This window comes from Xiphophorus hellerii, chromosome 12 (genome assembly GCF_003331165.1).
Source record: "Xiphophorus hellerii strain 12219 chromosome 12, Xiphophorus_hellerii-4.1, whole genome shotgun sequence".
Lineage (NCBI taxonomy): Eukaryota > Metazoa > Chordata > Actinopteri > Cyprinodontiformes > Poeciliidae > Xiphophorus > Xiphophorus hellerii.
In genome coordinates, this window is record NC_045683.1 from 6,525,209 (window position 1) to 6,549,657 (window position 24,449).

General features: G+C 37.0%; 1 protein-coding gene across 2 annotated transcripts in view; it reads left to right on the plus strand.

Moving 5' to 3' along the window:
* Positions 1-4,081: 4,081 nt before the first annotated feature.
* tmem8b (transmembrane protein 8B) overlaps positions 4,082-24,449 on the plus strand; it is a 62,338-nt gene continuing 41,970 nt past the window's right edge. The window contains exons 1-6 of one of the 2 annotated variants that reach the window (XM_032578357.1): positions 4,082-4,537; positions 11,204-11,393; positions 12,124-12,331; positions 15,265-15,398; positions 16,308-16,576; positions 19,678-20,060. In XM_032578357.1, coding sequence (XP_032434248.1) covers positions 4,333-4,537; positions 11,204-11,393; positions 12,124-12,331; positions 15,265-15,398; positions 16,308-16,576; positions 19,678-20,060 — 1,389 coding nt within the window. In that variant the 5' untranslated portion in view covers positions 4,082-4,332. The remainder of the gene's footprint in view (positions 4,538-11,203; positions 11,394-12,123; positions 12,332-15,264; positions 15,399-16,307; positions 16,577-19,677; positions 20,061-24,449) is intronic. The other variant, XM_032578358.1, reaches the window with a different exon arrangement.

A 24,449-nucleotide genomic window follows, 5' to 3' on the forward strand; every position in this document is an offset into this window, starting at 1 on the left:
TATTGTGCACCTTCCTCCACCTCTACGACTGAAGGAAATGAAGTCTTGTTCTGCAACTGGAGTCTGAAGGAAATGAAGTCTTGTTCTGCAACTGGAGTCTGTACTTTAAGAACCACATGTTCCCAGGTAATGAGCTACAGCTGTCATGTACCATGTGTGAAACCACTCCTTAACCAGAAACTTCATCACAGCTGTCCTATCTGAGCTAAGAAGAAAAATAATTGCTCAGTGGTAGAAAATCTTCAATTCAGATTAAAGTAAGTCAAGATCTTATCTGGAGGAAGAGTAGAGAGACACAGAATCCATGTTATTGAAGAGTGAAGCTTCTATAGTGTCATCTGCCAGTGCTGGTCCATTATGTTTCATTAGTGCAGCAGACAAACCTTTTGGAGATGTGGATTTAAATTTTCCATTAGGACTTGGCTAATGCCATTAATAAAGCAATCAGCCATATACTAAAAAGGAATCACTGTTTTTATTACTGAGACTCCATGCAAGGTTTGCTTTTTAAACTGAAATGCATAAGCTTTTCTGTCATATTTTGATTCACATAGATCACCTTCTAGAGCTGAAGCAATTTTATCTGAAAGGCCTGATTGAAAACAAAGTATTTTGAGCCTCCAGCTGAAGTGGGATTTGACATTTTGTTTCAGCTAGATGCAGATAAGGGTTTTCTAGCTGAGCTGAATATTGTGTAAACAGTGAGTGAACCTGCACGTTGCTATGCATAGCTGAGTTCAAAATGCCAGGCATGTATTTTTAAAGTTCAAAGTTTTATTATTTTCAAGGACACATAATGATTTGAATTGTGTCAGAAGGAATGTGTTTCTTATTTCTTATCAATCTACAGAAAGTAAAGGAATGGGAATAATAGGTGGACTACATTTTTTTTTTGCAAACACATATTTTCTGTTTAAATAAAAAATAATACTTGAAGATTTAGGGTTGTAAATCCCTCAGCTATTTTTTTATTTGTGAAGCCCACTATTTCTGAGAACAGCTTCACATCTATGTTGCAGGGAGTCAACAGACTTCTGGCACCTGTGAAGAAATATTCCAGCCCCCTGACAAATACTGATTTCACACATTTCACATTTCCTCTGCATTGCTTTATTTTGCCTCAAAAACAAGGCAAAAGGTTGTGGGGTGACATCACATATGATGTCACCCCACAACCTTTCTATTCGATTTAGTTAAAAACAGTCATTTAAAGGACATTTCTTCATCAGCATAAAGCAGCATGACCATGTGTCTTTGTATGTGATAGTTTTATGCGGCAGCCACCATAGACAACTCCTTACTTAGAAGAGGCAGCTCAATTTGCTGCTTGCCGAAATGTAAAACTATTTAGCTTGACATTTTTCATCATTTGGACTGTTGTGAGACTTAGCCATTAGCTTGCCTTCACAGAGGCATCATTAAGTTGTTATAATGCTCAAAGTGCAATTAGGTTTTGAACACAATGTAATCATTCATTGGCTTTGCCACCATGGGTAGTTTTTGATTGATTTGAATGATCATTTATTCATAGTATTTCTTTTGATTTCCACTTTGAATTATTAGAGAATGTTTAACTGGCCAATCTATCATATTCTGCACTTCTTTATATGTTTTCTACAATCAAACTATGCTGTTGTTCTGAACAAATTCTGGAAAGATCCATTGAGTATGTAAACTTAAAAGATTGCTCTTGGTTTAGGTGAAAGGATTTGATCAATATGTTCATTTTTTTCTCAAGTTGGAGCTTTTATGTCCATAAAATGAACCAAAACTACCATCAGGAAACCTATTCTCTAAATAACATTTGCTTCAGCCATTCAGAAGGTCTGTTCATATTTTAAGAACTTTAAAAATGTTAGCTTGAAGCCTAGTTTATAAATTAGCAACAAAAAAGCAATACACAGAAGAGCTATACAAAACATCTAACATCTTTTTATGTTTTAAAAGCAGCCACAGTCAAAGTGTTGCTCATCTTGTTTTACAGGAATCAATACTACACCAGTCCTCCTCTCTACCAATTGCAAAACAAAAAGTGAGAAGGAAAACAACACAGTCTTTAATTATTAGGTTTTAGGTATTTTCCAGCCTCTTTATTGTGTAACATATTCCACCTTCTGATTCATCTGTGGGGGAGACCAAGCTATGACTTATTTATCTTCAAAAACTTTCAAACGTAGAGGTTTTTGCGTTTGTATTGTGGTTGTTAGTGTATTGACAGGACTAGGATATAACTTTCTCTAGTTATATCCATATTAGTTTTTAATAAGAATAAAAAAAACATTATTTCGTCAACATGGCACAGGAAGGTGAAGGTCTTGTACTCAAAGTTGAGGTGAAGCAAGAATGAAGCAAGATTGAGGTAGATGACTGGGTCCAAGTCCTCTGATTGCTGAGGGCATGGATATTGTTTCAAATAGAAAGGTTTCGCAGTCTTTTGTGTAGTGGGATAAAAAGCTTCAAACTAGTCATGGAGTTCATGCTGACCCCATACTACCACCAAAAGCACCAACAATTGGCATGACGGTGTCAGAACTCCCCCACAGTGGCAGTTTTTGCTTTAGTTGTAACCTGTGTGTGATGCTTTACTCTGAATCCTGCCACGCATGTGGGTATTACTTTGAAATGTATCATTGCACTTTGTGGTTTCAACAGGATCATGTACCCTGACATAAATCAAAAGGAGATAACAAAAGATTAGAGTGCAGGAACTAGTTTGAGGTGTCGATCTTGCCTCCAAATTCTCCATATCTCAATCTAATGAAGCAAATATTGGACCTGCTGACCAAACAAGTCCAATACATGTAAGCCCCATCTGACAACTTACAGATTAAATGTTATACTGCTACCATCTTAGTACTAGATAGTAAATCTACAAGAGTCTGATGCACTATTTCTCAGGTGGTCAACATGTTATGTCTGTTGGTGAATATATTTTAAGAAAATGGCAAATATATTCAAGTCCTTTGGTTGAATTTTCCATTGTTGTTTCTTTTATGTGTCACAAACTCACATTTATCCTCTAAATGAACTACAAATCATGTTTTCTTTTGTCCAGCTGCAATAATTTGTTCAATAAGCCTTTCAGGCAGACCTCATTCAGGAGCTCATTCTCTCTTCAACAAATCTGCTTGGATTGCTATGACTCATGGCGAGACGACCCTCAGGCCAGAATATGAGTAATTTCCGCTGTTCAGCTCCAGGAGAGAGAGATTGGCTATTATCTGCTACAATAATTTAAATCACCTGATGAAACCCGATATGGATGGATAAAATCTAGAGTTACTTTAACTTTCTGAAGCTGTAGGTTCAAAAACACTAAACACTTCGTGTAGTTTACTTACGGTTCTTATCAGTTCCTGTCAGTTTAATATGGATCCCTATAATCACTTTTGCTTTTATCTGGATCATTACTGAAAGATGTAGCCATGGCTGCAGCAAACCCTGTCTCCCCTGTGGTGGCTAAAGGATGTAGCTTAATCCAACAGACTTGAAGCAATCAGTATAAAATAGCATCCTATTAGCTGAGGTGAGAAAAAAATGTCAACTGTGACATTAAAAAGAAAAATGAAAATAAAACTACTGTAGCACCGCTAAAATTGAATCTCCACTAAGTGCTGTTTGTGCAAAATTAAGCGCTAACACTGCAACAGCTCTCGATGCTAACGAAGTTGAAGTTTAATACTGTGTAAATGTTGTAAAATTAGGGTAATTATTATCATTGTATTTGTATTACTACACGTGAATGGAAATGACTAACCACATTTTTAGACTGCAAATAAATATTCTTGATTCTTGATCTTGCTTGCAAGAAAAATTAAACTTGCATCAGCAAATTTTAGTTCTTAAACTTTTTTGGTTTTTTTCTTTTAGTTCTCCCAAAAATCAACAAGTTTCTTTAGTCCAAGTTAGATTTTACAGCATTGCATTTAAACAGATCCACTCTGAAACAAGGACTTTAGATAAACTTTCCATAAAGATAGAAAATAAAATAAAGACAGTAAAGTTGAGTCGCAATCACTGATACAGAAATGTGTACACATTTTAGGGGGCTTTGCAGCACTAAGTCTTTACTAACTTTCAGTGTCGGCTCCCTGAGGAGGAGGCTGCGTCGCTGGTTCGGGGGGCAGCTGCAGCCTCTGTAGTCCTCTCCAGTCTCCTGTGTGCGGTGGCCCGGCGGACGCTCCGGCTCCGGCGGTGACGAGGCCCTGTGCTGCAGTCCACGTCCGCAGCGTGCGGCGGACAGACAGGGCCGCTGGTCCAATCAAATCGCTCGACATATTGAGGTTGCCAAATCAAAGCCAAAGAGGAGGCGCCGGCGACGTTTTCGTCGGAATGACGTCATGCACAAACAGCTGGTCGCTGGCAGATAATCAGAAAAAATGTAGACCAGCAGAGCGCCTGAGACCTGCAGCCGGGCTGGAGCCCTCCTCACAACGCGTACGGCTTTTAACGATGTTGCAGCTGGAGCGTCGGGGCTCGGGATGTAGCCCTCCGAGGCTCCTCTTGCTTGTTTACACCTTTTTCTGCGCTGTTGGAGGTGAGTGGAGGCGTGTGTTTGAGTGTGCTGCTGCCGCCGCTTTGATTCGCGGAGCTGTTCCTTTTGTTGGTGGTGCTGAAATCCTCCGAGCTGGAGCAGCAGGACAAGCGGCGGTGAGAGCACCGCATCCCGGTTCTGGTTTAGTCGCCTGAGCATCCACCCTTCGCTGCTGCCTTCACTGCTGCCAGCGTATTAAAATAAAAATAATAATAATAATTTTAAATGACAAGAATGAGGAAAAGATAGCTGCCAATTATGGTTCACTGAGATAAACGCTACTGAAGAATGTATCGGTTATGAAACTGACAGGGAGGAAAACACATCAGACTGGACGCTTATGTTGTTAACTTTCGTTGTGTGTTTAATTTGTTTATTATAAAGTGCAATGTACGTAAATATGACCATAACTGTAGTTACTTTTTGTTTCTAATTTCATAATTACCCACAGACTTCAAACTTAAAAATATAATTTAACCATCTGAGAGTTTTCATGTTAGTATTTCTCTTTTTCTCTTAATGTAAGCAAAAAAACTGCAATACTATAATGACTTCTAGTTATTTTTCTAAGTATAAATGCTTTAGTGGGCTTTGGAATGTCAGCCACCAACATGTCATAGCTAAACATATTAAAATTTCTGTTCTGGATTCTGGGACAACAACAAAATGCAGGACAAACTGTACTTTTCTGCACATCTGTCTGAATGTTGCAGACTTGTTGCTGTTTTGCTCCATATGTTTATTGTAACTTTGCTGGAGACAAAAAGCTGAAATCAGCCTTTTTATTCCTATTTTCCCAGGTTTATAAGTAATAAACCTGGAAATAAATAAGGGAGAATCATTGTATTTGCAGTGGATCTGTGTGAATGTCAGTCAGAGCAGAAGGTCTAGGAATGATTCCGACTGAGTTATCTTCAAGCAGATTGCACTTGGTGAGTGTGAGCAGTAGGGTGAAGTCCTCATTGTTGTTGTGGGCACTCATCTCCAGCATCTTATCCCCCACAAACCCGCTCACACAGACATGAAAATCTATAAAAGCATACTCTTTCTTAAATCCTGCTGTTAAAAATTAAAGTTTCCAGACAGCCGTGTGAGGTGTTTATGCATAAATCTCACGTTGAGATGACAAAAAGCGGGATTATGTCTGTATTAAGCCTCTCTTCCAGAGTAAAAATCTGTGGTAGGGAGGTGCTCCTTGAAGAGATTACCAAAATTCAGAAGCATGCTGCAAGAAAGCCTGTAAGCGCTCGGATGCTTTTATCTTCTGATGAGATGTCTTCATTAAGCTGACAAACAAAACAAGCATATGGAGATGTGTTTGGCATATTTGCAGCTCAGCGTTAAATGGATCCTCGGTGTCACTGAGGCTTCCACTGTTTGCTTGGATGTAAAATTTCAAATCTTTGTTAAATGAAATGCATTCAAAATACAAGAAAATATATCAGCTTGCTATTGTAAAATGGATTTTAATGTGGATGTGTTTTCACTTTGCCATGTTTTGATAGCTATGGGTAAACATAAGGTTGCAGCTTCCTGCAAATGCAACGTCTCATATTTCTGAATATTTACAGAGTATAATTCCCTTGTGATAACTTCTTATAAACAGACTGCAAAAATGCTGGCAATTAGACATATAGGCACTCATCCAAACTGCAGAAATTAATTTGACTGTGGCATCCAAAATAAACGTCTTCACACAAAGAGATGAAATTTTGCAATTAATTTTGCATGCTACCCAAAACCATCAATTAAACAGGGAAAGGTAGCAGTCTGGAAAGTAAGCAAAATGTATGATTGTAAGTTGGATTTTAGTTACTACAAGCAGTAATGTAGAGGGCCTTGAAAAATGTTGTTTCTGTCTTGTACATTTTTATCACATTACAACCATAAATTTTCATGCAATATATTGGGATTTTTATGCGATCAATTCAAAGTGGTCCATAACTGTACAGTAAAAAAAGATTGTGCGTGGTTCTCCAAACTTTATTAGAAATAAAATCTGAAAAGTGTGGCATGCATTTGTGTTCAGCTCCCCTTAATCGATTGTTTGTAGAATCACCTTTCAGTGTTATTACAGCTGGAAGTGTTTTGGATTATGTCTGAGCTTTGTAAATACTTTTTTACTTGTGTTATTGCAGAATGCCTCCAGCTCAGTCAGATTGAATGCACTTTGTCAGTGAACATAAATTTTGAGGTCTTGCCACATATTCTTCACTCTGGACGGAAATCTTTTCATCGTCTCTGACCAGCTCTCCCTTCCTTGCTGAAACAAAACTTTCCCCTTCACATGATACTGCCACCACCATGTCTCAATGAGAGGAATATGTGTTTAGGGTGAAGTGCAGTAGTTTTTTCTGCATTTGCCATATCTCCTTCATGGCTTGCGATAAAATGCAAATGGAACTTATTGTGGTTTTCTTTGACTTTTTGTACCACTTTTTAAAGCCAGATTAACAAAATGACATATTTCCCTCCTGAACTATGAAGATGTCCAGCTCCTCCAGAATTACCATCAGGCTTTTAGCTGCTTTCCTGGTTAATCTGTTCTTTTTCCAGTCTAACCATTTACATGGACAGTCCTGTTACACTTTTCACAATAAACTACAGTGAATTTACAGTTTGTAATAGATGGGAGACTTGCTTTGCTTTTATTGTTGTAATTTAAAGATTTTTTTTAGTTGTGTAATCACCATCAATTGGAAGGCTTGCTCAACATTTATGAAGATTGGTGACTTTTTCCTCTAAAACATATTTCTATCAAATTAATGAACACTCATTCATAGAATCTTGTGTAATTTTGGATGTTTTCTGTATTTTTTTATAGGATGGGAAGAAAATACAGAAAATATGCTGAAAATCCAAAAGTGTTCATTTCAAACTCATCCTTTTGCACTTTTGTCTTTGACCTCAGGCATTTTTTCTGTGAAATCAAAAAGCAAAAAGGAATTTCACTGCGAAGAAGCTGAAACATAATGCAGAAAGTCCAGAAAAGGCTCACACAAGAGAAAAGTAGACATTTTGGAGCTTTGTATGGGATTAGGCTTTAGCTTTGAAACCAAGTCTGCTCTACCACTCTCAGTTTCCACTTCTTTTTTCTGTATTTTTTTGTATTCAAGTTTGCCTTCAGTTATTGTAGGTGAGAATCAGTGAACACATTGAGAATTGGTTGTAGAGCGAGGGGGTGGGAAGAGCAGACAGAGGCCATTTTTATCCTTTTTTAAATATACAAACATTAGACAACACAACACATTCAGGGGAACCTTTTACTTTATGCATAAACACATCAGCTCCTGCTCAGCATACAGAGTCACTTTTCTTTGTAATTTCTAATAATAAAGGGGGACAAATGAACACTTGTAAAAATATGCAGCCACAAATGGACACATTAGTACAATGAGCTTAGTGTATTGTCTTGCCTGTTAAACAAATTGGGTTTTCTTTTTTATTCCTTCCTCAAAAGATTTGTGTCAAATCTCATTTTTCTATGGTTTGCAAGCAATTTGCAATTCTCAAAAGTGGAGCGATGTCACCACAGCTACAGCAAGGACAGGATGTAAGGAGAGTCATGCGCAAACACAAAGAGAAAAGGTGTTATAAATGGAAAACATTCACCGCAGATGAAAAATCAAGATGCCTCCTTGTCGTTCCCATGGAAATCTGCAACCTGTGCAGCTGTTTATGTTTATGATAACACCTATGCTTTATGTACTGGTGTGGCAATTAGCTGACTCGCATGTAGTTACCTGCAGTTTTTGCCCACCTGCAGGGTGTGCTTGGTGTCAGCCCAGCTCATGTCAATAATGTGGCAGATTACACCTGCCAGATGTTGTTCTTTTTATGTGCAGAAACTTCTGTGGATGTAATCCTGGATTTTCCCTTGTGAAGGATGCTAATTAAGCATATTCATCTGCAGCTTTAAGGGCCGTTCAACGCCTATGATCACAAATTTGGCTGATTTAAGCTTTTGAAGCGCATTTTTAGGTTCAGTGAGGAGCTTTCTGTTGTGGACTTGTGTGGTAGAACATAGAATATCAACAAAAGTGCATTTAAATTAAGGTTAAGCCTCGAGGAAAAGACGGAATAAGTTGTCAATAAATTTCCTTTAAATATCTGCTGTCGCCTGTAAATCAGGTCAACTTACTTTACTACAAAGGCCACAAGATCAGTTAAGTCTTTTTCAAACGAAAGCAAAATCTTTAGATTACAACCTTGCGTACAAGCAGAAAATAAAATAAAAAAAAAACCCTGAAAGATTCAAGAAATCTCACTAATAATCATTTTTGGCTTACATTATAATTACATTTACTGAAGTCAACTGAGATCATAGGCATGCTAACAAAAAAAAATGTTTATATTGTCATTATGGTTTTATAATAATAATAATGTTAAAACTAGTTTCCAATGGCTCCTGGAATTATAGCTACCAAGGTTTCCAAGAATTTAACTTAAAAGAGTGAAAATAAAAGAGAAAGGAGAAGTTTCCTAATTGGGTCATTCTCTTCATCTACTACAGCTTCCTCTACATTCCTGACAGCCTCTCCTGTGTGGAGGGGTGTTGGAGGCAGAGCTGAATCACAGCAGAGAGGGAGGCACCAGATCACAATATGAATGTTCAAGCTATGTCTTTTTTTTTTTATGAAGAAATACATTTAAATGAAAAGGAATTTTCTTGTTGGAAATGAGAAAACTAAACAAACAACAAAAAATAAATATTAACTCTCCATAAATATATCTTTTGCACAATATGACATAACATGTAAAATATTAGCACTTTTTGTCTTTCAGCACTTTATAGAGTAGCACAGTGGGAGTATAACAAGCTGATATCAGGTGGTTAATTAGTCAGGTTATCTGCACAGGTGGAGCCTGCAGTCAGCTACTTAGCTCTTGTTGCTTTCCAGCTGTAGTTTTGAAACACTGCATCCTCATTATTGTGCTCTCCTACTTGAGAGAACATACTGTAAAATTCCTGGCTACATTTAGATTCAACCCAAAAGGTTTTTTACTCTAGAAAGCTTCAACAATGCCACCTGTGTTTAAATGTGCCAAAGATGAGAAAATGAGAGGCATCAGGAAACAAGAAACATTTTCCTGTGCAAATATATGAATGTTTTTCCGTCTGTACAATGGGTAGAGGAAAAAAAACGCAGAGTTTTGTCCTTTGCCTCCATCTGTCTCTTTCGTTCACCCTGCCTGCAAACTTGATATCAGTTAACATTTAGATGGATCTCTGCAGTTTCCATAGTTGTGTGGTTTGTCTGTTTAACTTGGAATCACATTGTCAGATTTACTGGAGAAGGGCCATGCAGTTGAAGGTCTTGCATGCACACAAGACTGGGTTTGTAGTGAAAACTTAGGCTCACAAGTACAATCAGTTAGTCTGGAGTGCTATTATTAGATTAGTTTGCTAATTAGAAGCTACAGGCAGATTGTCTTTAAATATTTGCAGCAATAATTATGGTATTACCATTAAAGCAATGATTTTAAAAATGGTGGTTTTGCTTTGGTCTTGACTAACAGGGTGTATGGCACTTTTTTAGTTCTCACTGTACAAATGTCTAAGGACTAAATTTGTGTTTTTATTAAGTGAGGGTAAAGTCTAGTTGCCTTCTTTCAGCCAGCTGACAATCAATATGGAGTATAAGTTGTGGCAATGACTGCGTATTGAGCTTTAGGTTGGCAGAGAAAAATCCAGCCACTTTAACACTTTCTCTGGTATCTCATTAAAAAGACGCTCAACTTTAGGAATAAGATGACAATACATTTAGGAATTTTGAAACTTTTTGATTGCTTCTTTTAACTCATTAATATTTCACATATTTTTCATTCTTTAACTGGAAACTGTCAGGGGTGCCACAAAAATAAATATAATAAAATAAATAAAATCAGGGAGTGAAGCGATCAATATAAGAATACATTTGGCTCCTTTGCTATCCTCCTTACTGTTTGTGGTGACTTGATGGACTTGTGACCTTGTTCAGTCTTCCTTGTCTCAGTTTGAATTGTTGAACCTTTTCGGTTTTATTCTAGGACTTATGAGTATCTGCCTTTCTTAAACAGCATGTCTGTTTTGCCTTTTACCAGTCTGGAGATAAAATAAAGTGATTGATTAGTATTTGAAATTTTAAAAATAAAAATGTTTATCTTAGAGGAATTTCTAGTTGTGGTAATGATCACACCAGCAATGGTTTTGGAAATAGTTATTGTCATCTTGGGTTGTCTTTTCTCTACTCGGTTGTTATGGTTAGATTTTTCACAATTTTTCAGAGTTTCTTTCTTTTTATTAAATCTTTATGTGGTGCCCAGATCCTAAGTTCAAACCTCCAATCTCTGGTTTATAAATCAGGAAAGTCCTTCTGCTCAGTATCTAACGTTAAACCACTCATGGTTTATTGTTAGATAAAATGCTAGAATAAGGTTCTTCCATCTTTGTTATATGAACAAGAAATGCATACACCATTACTCTTACAGCATGTGGAGAAAATTATGCTAACAATAGTCGTTCTGAAAAAGAAAAGTCTACAAATGCAACATAAGGTGTTTTTTTCTGGTGTTGCATTGTGCTGTTAGTCAGAATTTTTGATATTGAGAAATTAATGGTAAAAAAAATCATTAGAACAACAAGCAGAAACAATGTAGTACTCATGTTTTTGTTTTTGTTCTCCCTAGATTGCCTTTTTGTGACCGATTACTTCACCCGTACGCCTCGTAAGCTAAATGCTTTCAACTCCTTCGCCAGTGTGGAGCTGTTCCACTTCAATGTGCCTGAAGACACAATGATGGCCGTTTGGAACCTCATCACCTTCAAGGAGCAAGGGGGCACGTTTGGAGACAGCTGCCCAAACCGCAATGTGACAGTGTAAGACAATGATTTCAGAGTTGTCTCCTTTTGAAGGGAATAAGTGGACAATCATAAACCTTTTACCTCTGGAGAGGGGGCTGGTTATCTGAGCAAGGTCAACTGTTACCAGCAGCTCAGAATCATAAAGGAGCTGCTGTAAAAGCATTAGCATTAGCTTTTAATATTGCATATCTATTTCTATCATAGTTTATGGTGAGTGCTGCAAAATTTCTCATGTGTCCTAGTGATCTTTTAATAAAAATGATAGACAATGATGCTCAATTTTAATTATACATATTTATAGAGGCCATCCATCTGTGCTCACACAGCTGAAGTGCCTCCAGAGATGTTAGAAAGTATTTGCCCCTACAGATGAGACAAATTTTATTGGTCAAAAGCTATTCATACATGCATACATGAAAATATAATTGCCCCCTTTGTTAATTCATTAAATGCCTGATTTAACCCTGCTGTTTCAGTTTAGTTAAGATTACCCAAAGCCTGATTGATTACTTTTTCACATACAGCCATAGTACTTTGGATATTTTTTTCCCCACCTTAAAGAATGAAATTATTTGAAAACTGTATTTTGTAATTCCTCAGGTTATCTCTGTCTGATATAAAACTGTTTTGTGTGAGAACAAACTTGAAAGGGGACAAATACTTTTCACCACACTGCATATCAATTTCTCCCTTTTTTGTTCATGAAAGTGTTCCTTAGTTTGAATTGTGGCTTTGCTATTAATAGGTATTTCAGGTCAGGAGCTCCTCCGGTGATCAACCCCCTTTACACCCGCTTCCCTCGGGATACGGTTGTCCCGGGGTCCTTCGCCGTGACCCTGACCTGGACTCTTCCAAACCGAACAACCGGAGCGTTCAATGTGACTAGCCCTCTCCCAGGAGACTGGTTCTTAGCCGCACATTTACCCAAGGATGAAGGCAAGATCTCAGTCAAGGTGAGCCCGGGCATTTATCAGAGCTAACTGACTTCCCAGAGCTCCACTGACAAACACATGCTGTGAATAAATCTGCCTTGATATTGACCTGGCAGGCCAATATTGCAATCGCTGCAGCCTTGCAGTTAACATGGCGGAATTGTGGAAATCTCCCATCAAGCGTTTGCTTTTTAAGGCAGCAAATTAGATGCTTGAGTCACTCTTATGTTGCTCATTACTTGTCAGTGGTGACTGGTAACATAATTTTAATGAGATCAACTACTATTTTTTTCATGCATGCTTAACTCCCTTTTATGGATGAAAAACGAAAAATGTCAGTAGGTGCCAGGATTCGTTTTCCAGCTCGTGGTGCAGAGTCAAAAGAAGCAGAACAGTATCAGAGAGTTTTACTTTATCTCATCCTGTTCTCCTATTTGGCTGCATAAACGCCTGCTGATTTCCATTTTGGGTGATTTATTTGTGACCAGCACAGTTCTCTGTTGTGCTTGCTCTGTGGTTTTCACTGGCTGGCAAAAGTGCACCTAGTACACAACAATCAAAAATATCATCAGAAGTTTCCATCACATCAAATGCACAAAGGAATTGGTTTTCTTTTTGGGGCATTTGGGATGCAAGCCACCGTGGCTTAAAATGGGAAAAGCTTCTACTTTTACAGCGTATACACAGAAATACAAATATTCTGCTTTATGAAGCAATTTTAAAGGAAAAAGGGTTGATTTCAACTTGAAAAGGATGAAAAGAAAGAACAGGATCCAGCCTGCATTTTAGGGAACAAATAAGCAGCTTTTAGCTGTTGGTTCTTTGACTTACAAAATTTTTTTCTACTTGCAGTAGGTAATTAGAGTTCAGATGACTGCTTCTGTGAATTATTTGATTTGCTTGTACTGACCTCACAAATAAAGTTGCTTTATTTTAAATAAAGCAACTTATTTGTCCAAATATTTTAAAGATCAAATATGTGTGTTGGAAAAGTCAGTAGAAAATGCTGTTGATGTAAGAATGATATGTGTCGATCTTCATATGTTAGAAATCGCCTTCTACTAATAACTTCCTCCTCACAACTGTTAGAAGAATCTATAAATATTTTCATGAAACTATTGGTACTTGTTCCTGTTTATCTTCATGGATTTATTCCCATTTCAGCCCAGTGTGTTGGGTTGACTAAATTAGGAAAGTTGTGGTTTAAAACATCATTAATAACTACCTTCACATGTAAATCAAAGACTCAAGAGACTATGTATGATTGTGTAAGTCAGTCTTAGCTGAATGCTGCAAGATGTAAAACAAAAAAATAGGAGCGGTTAAAAGGGCAAAATTTAATTCGAAGGGCACACCGAGTGATCTATAATGACAGAACAAGATCTTACACTCCAATGGCAGTAAGTGCAATGATGTAAATCATATAGAATGGCAGAAAGTCAGAATTCAACATTAGATCTTGTATTTTTAAAGTAAAATTGTTTATAATTGAAAGTTGCCTTACGAAGAGGATTAATAAAATCAATCACTCATAATAGATAAAACAAAACAGAGGTCCCCGAAATGTGAAGAGCTACAACAATCGACACTTCCAAGAGAGCTGGACCTCCTTTCACTAGCCAATACTCTTCTTCTGAATCTTGATGCCAGTTATATCTACTTTATCGCCACCTGTTGGTATGTTTATGTTTCTTTAAGATTGAAGCCTCTTTGTAGACTTTCACAAATGGAGGAAAACGAGTAGCATTGCCTCAGGCTTGATCATAAATCCTCCAACTGGAATCAAACATGTGCTGCCCATGTTCCAGTAGATGAACAAGTCTGTGAAAACCTAAAACATTAATGGCCCATTAATAAATTGTGCACAGGAAGATCCTGTTATAAAAATTTAATTGGTGGAATAATGTGCAAAATCTGTTCACACCAGCAATTGGAAGAATCTTCTCTAAAGAGCTGCTGACAGATAGGAATGGTATTTAAGTCATCCTGCACTGAAGTCAGTGCTGTCAGGTAAGCAACAAAAGTACATTACAAATAAAAGATTCAGAAATGAGCCCTGAGTTTAACATAAATCTTTTAAGGTTGCATTCATTGCAGCACTGTTACATGAGATTGCTCAGGTAACGCTGAATTTAAACCAACTGTATACCCCAGAGTTGACCCTGAAAAACGCACAGCCTCTGTGGGCATGTCTGATTAAAGGCATTCAAATAATGCAGTTAGGCAGGATTTCTTTAGGGAATCTTGGTGCTTCATGGCTCTAATGGAGTTTGAAAGAACAAAAGAAAACCCCAGAAATCTTGCCAAAAGTAAGCTACTCACTTTCTATGTTCGAGATGGTCAAATTTAAGACTATTGCTACCCAATACAAAGTAAAGCAACCAGATTTGAAAAATCCATTTTGAAAGAGTCTTAATTAAAACCCAGCTTGCTCTAGAAGACGTTTGCTGCTGGTCGGGAGGACAGGCTGTAATAAATCAAGAGGTCACCTTTGCAGCTCCTAGAGTAATGACACGCCACAGTAATTGTTGCTTATGCACAAGGGGGTTAGTGATCAGATGATAGGGATGTAAGACCTCATTTTGCATTCACACCTGTACTTTCAAATTCAGGTTCTATTCTTTTCCAAACACATTTTCAAGCCGATCTTGTGTGGAAGCAACACATGGGCTCCTGGCTTTTAAGTCATTCTCGGTGCTTGCCTCATCTCTGAACCATTAATGGTTCAGAGCAACACAAATGAAATGGTGGGTGTGCATGCTACGCTGTGTAGCGGAGAGGAGGAGGACAGAGTCATATTAATCCAGGAGGCTGACAAGCTTAATGCACACAGTCCATTAGAGAATTTTTGGCCTCTGAATGATACCTAATCTTCTCTTTACCAGGTTTAGAGGAATATTAATGAGAAAACCGATGAAATACAGACTGAAACTGCTGCTGTGATGTTGTTTCAGGGTTTGTCTGAGGAATGCCAGTATTTGTTCCAACCACAGCTCATTGTCCAGAAGTTGATTGGAATTTCGGTGCTTTATCCTGGATACTTCATTGACCAGATGATCCCAATCCATAACAGATCAGCACTTTACAAGTGAGTGTTTTCTTTTTGTGGGATCTTAAAAAGCAAGTGTGAGGATGGATTGTGGTTATTTGCTTTGAATTTATTTGCTTTTGAATTCTGCTAAAACCAGCCAAAATCATCTAAAACCAAACTTGTTTTTATTGATTTGCTGACATAATTTAAAGGCACTTTGTTACTGAAAACCATTTTAAGTCATTGGATCAGGTCATAAAATTAACCTGTTCTTGCTAGATTATTTTTATGCATTGCTAATAGAGTGAGTGAGTCACTGTTTATAATTAGTAATATGCATCATTCACTGCAACCCTCCTGTTAAATAGTGGATGTCCCTGTAGAAACTTCTCTGAAGCAACAGAAGAACACTAAAATAAGAACCTTTTGCATAAGGAGAAACATGTCTGCACAGATTATCTGAAACAAAGAATATAACAGTGCTGTTTATATTTTATAAAGAAGGTTCATAAATAATGTTTTAAAGCCTTGAAAAAACTTGCATGAAATTGGAATGTATAAGCAATGAATTGAGCAAATAATAGAAAATTAACCCATTTTTTTATTACATTATTTTGAAGGTCATTTGCATCAAAATTAAAATCAAAAATTGATTTCAGCACAATCTAGATCCTTGAACATCCAGTGGTAACATAAATGAATTAATTTTTTGAGGCATGTTGTTTCAACATAAATCACACATCCAGGTTTTTTTTATTTTTAGAGTACCATTTTAGCAAAATTTAGAATCTGTTTCAGGATTAATTCTGATTAAACTGACTTTTATTCATATATATTCAACCATTACTATATACATTTCCTGGCAACACTGAAATAGCTTTTGTATTTGTCTTAAATATCCTAATGTGTACAATATTCTGCTCATACAGAGGATGTGGTTATTTGTGTCTGTTTGTGTTTGTGCAGGGTTTTCATTCCCAATTATATATCAAAGGTGAAGGTTCAGCTGGTAAACTGCAGCACCAAAAACAAAAGCAGCGACACCTGTCCCGTGGTGCTGAAGATGAGAGCGCGGGCGCCGCCGGTGCACAACTCGAGTGCCCTTGACTGCAGGGAGTGGAACCCGTGTGAATTAGTTACCCTCGTACCTGCCTGGGAGCAATGGTACTACATCCTCGTTGAGAGGTATCTGAGTAACTCAGACGTCTACTTTCGCATCGGTGTGCAAGTCACAGGTGAGACTGAATAAAAATGAATAAGCTGTGTTTTTTCCACCTCTTCGTTTAGCACCTCTGATTCTTTTAAGATGTTTGAAGGAGAATGTGATTAAGCTGTTTGAACAATTGAAGGGATTTGTTTGACCATTTTCTTGGCTATATCAGGTAGTATCTCCAGTAAATAGTAAATAAGGTTTATCACCTATACAATGATTATATACAGACTATAAAGGAATATGTGAAAAAACAACCTACAGAACAGCTTTTCTCACTTATGTATTGAATACTTAAGAAAGAAAAAGTGTAATTTCTCGAAATTGGAAGCAGCAGAAAACACCTCAGAGAAAATAAGAAGTCAGCACTAGTCTGAAAAAATCCTGATCTGCATGTCTCTAGGCTAATGTAGACTCAACCTGCTGTTCATTCCAAACCATGTCATGTAAAATAGCACAGTATTTTTCACCAGAAACTTCTTTCTGTTTCTGGTGAAAAAGTTAAGTTTTTAATTAAACAGCTTCTTCTGGAAGATTATACATTCATTTATGCCAAGTGAACATTAATGTTTTCCCAAAAGTCAAAATTTTTTTTTGACATTAAAGTTTAATCCTAAAGTGTAATAAAGTGTTTTCGTTGATCCCAGAAATATAGAACAACGTCTTCCTGCTGGCAGTCAGTATCAGAGCTGGTGCATAACTCTCCTGAGTGATTATCAGTAATATGCCACTGTATCTGTAGATTAGTGCTCTGTGTATAACAAATTGATGATAAAGTGTTTCTCAAAGTGATAAAAACTGATGCAAAGCACTCTTGACTAAACATGAATTTATGTCAAGTCAGTAGTGGGCTGAAGTGCATTTGTACTTATGGCATGGTCACAAATATACATGAACTAATAATGTTAAACGATCTATTCTACCATCAAAGCAGCATATTTGTCAAGAAAGCTCTTTCTTAGTATAGCAAGGTTTTTTGTGGAGTTTCAAAGTTTTAAAACACCTTAATTCCATAATAGAATAAGAAAAAATGATAACGAGAATAAAAGTAAAGACATAATTATTGCAGCTGTTTTTTTGTGGAAAAGCAGGAATACTATGTTAATGTAGTTAAGAAAAAATCTGCTACCTCTTTAAAGACATTTGCAGACTACTATTTAATGCCCTGGTTTTGTTCATAGTCGCTGTTTTCTGAATTAAAACTAAATTTAATCAAAATAGTTTGTGTCTATGTCCACTAAAAAACTGTAAGTGGAAAATCTTTGTCATTATTCTGTCTCTTGATATGAAATAAGCAAAACAAAAATTCCTCAAGTATTTATTAGATGTGTTGTATTTGAACAATTTTTAATGAAAACAAACCCTTACTGTTCAAGAAAAACTTGTTTTTATTCTTTACCATTTTACATTTAGCATCTCAGATTGCTGGCCATAATTTTTAAAAAAAGTATCGTTTTGTTTTTACATTAAAATACTCCTCCTGCAATGAATCATGAGAAATGTACTGAGGAGGTTGTAGGGAGGAACTGATATTAGGCATGTTCCACTTGGGAAACTGAAGAAAGATTCCATCAGTTCCACAAAAGAAGCTTGTTCAAGAACAGTGCAGGATAGTTTAGCAGGGACTGGGAAAAAGGATGAATAATCTACTACATGCTGTTATGGAGTTTAGGATATTTTTATGCATTTCCTACAAGGGATGGCTCACAAATCTGTGGGAAGTCCACTCCCATGTAGCAATTCTCCCCCTCTGTTCCACGCCATGCCGTGCACTTTGTGACCATGGCAACACAGACACTAATTATTCACACTCTGTCTCTCCTCCTGCCTGGCAGCCAGATCTTACTTGACCTTTTGCAGATTTGAATGGAGGAACACCTCAGGTTCAGAAGGGAGACCATCTGGAGTTCTCGCCTCCTAATGCTTTGCTTGATAATATTAATTTTTGTTGCTACAAGCGTCTGAAATGGAAATGTGCAACCTTATTTGAATTTGTTCCAGTTTAAAAGCAAAGTTGATGGCTAGACAGTGCATGAAAAAAGTAGGTTACAATTTATTATTTATCATGTTGTGTAGAGCTTTTTCACTTTTTACCTCGGGTGATCGGACAAAGGAAGTTCATGTGTTATGCTATGTATTCAAGACATAGGCATTTCTCTCAATTATTAATGTCATAAAACATGTGGTTACAACCGTTCTTTGTGTAGCCAGCCTTCGGTACACTAACATAACTATTGGCTTTATTCTGCATATTGGTATTCATCATTTTCTGGAGCACTCATTATTAGGTATTTTTAGGTGAGCTTCAGCTGTTCTAACATGTCAGAATCCTTCACGCTTCTTCAGAGACAACGGTATGCAAACGAGGGTGAGCTAGAAAATCTTTTGACAAATGCTTTTCCCTTGAGGACTGCTGGTATTTGATGCTTCCCAGCCAGTTGTCATCAATGACCATTTTGCAGTGAGTTGCTTTGTGTTGAAAGAGAGAGCGTACTGTTAGCAATTACAGTGAATCTATGTCTCATTAAGAATCAGTCTGTGGCTCTGGAAACCAGCTGAAGGCAGTCATTTGAAACATTTTGTAGTACTTAGCTACTTCAAGCCATTTTTCAACTGTTTTCCTTTCCATTTTTGTTTGACATTTCATTTTATTGATTATTTTATTACACAAATGTAACTTTAACTTTAAGATTTTAAATCCAATAAAATGTCCCTGAATGCTGAACTTATGTAGGAATGATTGAAAACCTCCATATTTTGTATATTACAACCAAATACTTCACTGTATTTCACTTTTCAGTTACAATGGTTTTGAACTTTGTCTCTACCAACTTTTGCACTGAGTTTTTTTTTTTTTAACCCAAACCCTGAGATTAATTCCCTTCTTACCCAGCTTGTCTGTTTAGGTGGAATACCAAGAGGAGCAAAACACCTTTCAGAGTGCTATTTGTTAAAAGTTATATATCACTTTCCTTCCACTAAATTATGCTGAACTTTGCTTTGTTCTATCATATAATTCCCCAATAAACGGAATTTGTTTAAAATTTGACAAAAATTTTAAAAAGTTTTTTTTTTTGCAAAAGACAACAATTTATCCTCTTTGAAATGTTATCTTTCCCCAATCAGATTGCTCCAAACCCAGCTCATCGAAGGACCGAGCACAGTACAGCTCGTCCATGAACATGCCTCAGTCTTTTGGAACAGCGATGGGCTTCTCTCTGTCAGATACGCTGCTGATGGCATCACTGCCTGGCTTGTCTCAGAATGCTAGTCACCTGCACACCTCCGAGGACAGCATCATTTACCTCGCCCCCACAGCAGACACGAACAAATGCTGGCCCATTCGCCCCACCCTGCGTAACGAGCTGGATACCTTCTCTGTGCACTTCTATGTCTTCTTTGGTCCAAACATATCCATTCCACCTGACCGGGCCGCTGTGTTCGCCATCAACTTGATGCCTGTTTTAGACAGCGGAGGGGTCCTCAATATGGAGCTCAAATTAAACTTGGTAAGTTCCAGAATAATATATTTTATATTGTTCAATTTTCAAATTGATATGTTCCTATATTACTTCTTGTCTGTAGAAACTAATCTAAGATTTTGGTCTGCGCTCCATTGCCGCCTTTTTTTTGCTTCCCTCCCAGGAGTTTTGTAATGCTCTGACAGACAAATTGACAAAGCACTACAATCTTCTCCATTTTGCAACTGATTTGCTTCTACCATTTGCTTTATTTTTGTAAAATATTTGCAAAGCAGTTTACCCTAAATAGAGGAGCCTCCCACCCTCCAATTCCAGCAGATGGGTGCAACTGGCACTTGTTTTTATATGAGCACATACTGTATAAAAACAATGCTTAGAGATACAGAAAAATGTTTCACTTTTTCACTTCATAATTACCAATGGTAAAGTATGCCCCTGGGTGCCTTGCCATTTTTTAAATTTCTGCATGACTGTGACTGGAATGTTTAAACTGAATGGATGGATAAATGGAAAAGTAAATCTTTTTTTTTCTTTAGAAAGGGATATTGTAAATGCCATCTGTTCATTTTAATTTAGGGAAAATACAGTATGTAGCAATCTATGACAACCTTTTTTGTGTCCAAGGGACATAGATGAAGTCCTAGACCTCAAAGATTCGACAAGAGCTTCAGTCCTTAACCTGATGAGAAATTCCTCAAAACTCTGAGCAATTTCTGCCAATGCATTGGCATTTTCACATAAGTGAGTAGTACAATCTGGATTACAAGAGAGTGGCATCAATTTTCAGAATTTGGAGCACATGCTAAATCAGATTTGTGAACAATTAGCCCTCACTAATAGTTTTGTGCATCTGCCCATTAATCTATTTTCTTTTACACAAGATCAGATTATAATCAGGGGCCACATGTACAAAAAGGGGTGTGGATTTCCTGCTGAAATACTAAAACAAGAAAACAATGTGCTGCCAAATAAGTGTTGATGTATGAAATTGTGTGTACTAATGGATTCAAGCACATTTTCTTCTTCCATTCCAATCAACAGAGAAATTGAGCACACATGGAGACATGCCAGCCACCTTCTTTGGCACACCTCATTTAAATATTCAGAAAAAGAAGTATGAACTGTGATTCTCCTTTTTGCCTAATAAAAAAATCATGTTTAGATGACGGAAGTGGGACTTCATGAAATATAAACTGGGTTGCTTTTACATAAATAATATTAAGAATAAAAAGTGTCATTGTTGTAAATAAAACACTCTTATAGTGAATAAATGCAAATATGTGATGGGGAAAGAACATTTCCAAAAGTGTTCCAGGGTTAGATGCAGAAGCGTTTTTAGGGGCTTGCTAGAATGTTCTGAAACTGTAGTTTAATCAGCAAATAGTTTGGTGATCTCAGCAACAGAGCATTGCATTGGATACTGATTGTACTCAGTCTCCTCTCTTAGACTAACTGCAGTTCAGTCAGTTCCAACAACCTATAAAACCTAAAATTGTTGATTAACTAATTGTCATCTTGCACCAGAAAGTATCAACATATGTGTTCTTTTTGCAACAAGCCATGCGACATACACGAAGCGGACGTTAGTGTTGCTCAAGGTGTTTTCCACTGCGGTTTGCATGCTTGACACTTCTATATATACAATTGCAATTGTATACATGTTCAAGTATTAATTGCATGTATGTGGATACATTAATATTATCATGTTTCTGATGCATACATTAATTATTTGTACATAATTAGCAGTTTCCCTGCAAACTCTGTTGGTGTTGAGTAACTCTAGAACCATATGTACCGCAGCTGTGAAGTTGGTGTGAGACTGCAGACACAATCAGTCAACACTTCTGTAAGTCTGCCTCAGGGCAGCTGTGGCTACCATGTAGCTTACCACCATCCATGTGTGAATGTGTCAGTGGCATTCACACACGGATGAATGCCACTATTAATCGGTGAATGACTAATTGCAGTGTAAAGCACTTTGGAGACTTTTGACTTGATAAAGTGCTATACAAATACAAGCCAAAAGGAAGTGAGCCACATTTCTATGAGTTGACATCTTTGCACTTGAGATGCCTGGATGCACTTGTAAGGACAGACTTGGTGTGGGAATAGAAAAAGGTCACAACAAAAATTGCCCCAGTGTCAGAGATGTGACATATGTCTCTAAATGAAACCAAACAAAATGCAAAAATCCATCTGTCAGATAGGGAAGGCATTAGGATGCACCTGCAGTGCCTTTGAAGATCTGCAGGGAATCAAAAAAGCTGCCAGATAGTTTTAAACTTTTCATTCATAATAGAGATCAAGCCAGCAAGTATTGAAATACGCAGAGGATTAGGCATGAAACGGAAATCTTTTAGATTGTTTGGTTCAAAGGAATGTCCTGACATTTCAGAAAATATCCTTCTTTTTGCTTCCCTCCCAGGAGTTTGACTGCTATCAGATTCACATCTGTGCATTCAGAACATGTATTGTTCAAGGACATTTTTCAGCTCTAAAAAGCATACAATAACTTGTCACCTGAAGATCTGTTAGACATAATGACCATCAGCTTAAAAACAAAATCAGAAGTGAAAAGAATAATTTTGTTCATTGAAAATAATTCCACATAGTTTTGCCTGTGTACATGGCAGGTTTGAAGTTGTTGAAATGCCACTGCAGCCTCCATGCTGCTCCTCTCTGCTGTCAGAATTTGCGATAGGCAAGGCTAAACACATCCTTCCTCTTCACTACACACACAGAGATGAAATTGATAATCGATCTTTTAGTCTAACCCCTGCCAAGAAGGTAAACAGGACTATTTCCCAATATGTCGGATACAAACACAAACAGAAAACTTATGAGGAAATAGAAAATAATTGAAAATAATATTAAATTGTTTCTTCAGAGACTGAGGTTGATTTTGTCATTTCCTGGGAGATCATCTTGTAGACTAGGCTTTTTGTTTTTCATGTTAAATCAATCTAGTCTCTATGGTTATACATGATTTATTTATTAATATACGATAAAATTTATTGGATTCATTATTCATTTTTCATATTTAACTTCATCAAAAGTTGTTATGGCACATTTTTCTTCAAACTCCACTGTGAAAAACTGACAGCACCTGAATGATGCAACATGTTTCAGTTTATCTTTTATTATTATTATTATTATTATTATTATTATTATTATTATTATTATTATTATTATTATTCATTTTCAGCTAATGACTCTTTGAGATTGACTTTCCTAATGCTAAAAGTATTTCTTGTGTTTCAGACTGCTAGTTTATTTAGCATATTCAAACACTTAACTTGCTGCATTGTTGTTGGTTATACTGGAGGCTCTACTTCTGCTTTTCAAACTTGCATGGTTGTATAATTGTGTGTCAGTTTGTAGCCATTTTTATGTGGGAGTGTAAATGTTGAGTTGGGGGCGTGGCCAGCAGCAGATTATTGAGAGACAAGAGGACCTAAAATGTCTCATTTTAATAGGACTAAAATCCTATTATCTAAGATTGATTTTGTGCAAAAAAACAAATGCAATGAACATGGCCCATAGCCCATGGACGTATCCAAACCTGTTCAAGGAAGCATGATAGGTCACCTTTAAAAGTAAAAAGATATAAGCAAAATCTACAGTATTTCTTTAGAAGCAGAATATACAAAAACAAGGGATTAATATTTTTGTACAGAACCTTAATTATACTTGCCTGTCTGGAGAGCATTTTGTGTGCTATTTTGACTTTGGGTAAGCAGTTTTGGTGCATTCCTTTCACGCAAAGAACAAAGGAATAGTGCACACTTTGACTTTATGATGTGCAGGTCTGAGTTGGTAGACAGATTTTGCTTTTGCAGAAGTCACAGGGATGGAGTATTGTCATGCAACCTGTTTGGTGTGATAGTTTTCCAGACTGTAAGATGTATTTTTCAGAGGTGGTGTCATCATATATATTCTATGAACAGATTTCTCCCCATTGGCGATGATCTGTCTCTTGCTTGTCACAAATTCAGAGTTTGTCAGCAGCTGCTGGTGGGGGACTTTAGCAGATTTGCAAGATTTTTGAGGGCAAGAGCTGAAGCTTTTGTGTAATTTAAATTCACCTCTGTCCCAGAAAGCCTAAGGGATATGTATGACTCTTATTTCCACTGATTCCTCGGGTGTCAGGTTATTGATTTAATCTCTTTTGATGCATTTTTAAAATGACTCTTTTGGTAGGGCAATGAAGAGGGGAAAATTAAAGGCAGCATAATGAGATCATTTATTTTAGAATATATTATTGTCCTTTATAGGTTTTTCCCAAGCTGTGCTTCTGGAGGCCACAACAATTATCTTAAAACGAATTGGCAAATGAAGTATAGCACAAGAGATTCAAAGAAAAGTTCTAAAAATGCAAGAAATCACACATAAACTAAAGTGCCATAAAATGAATCA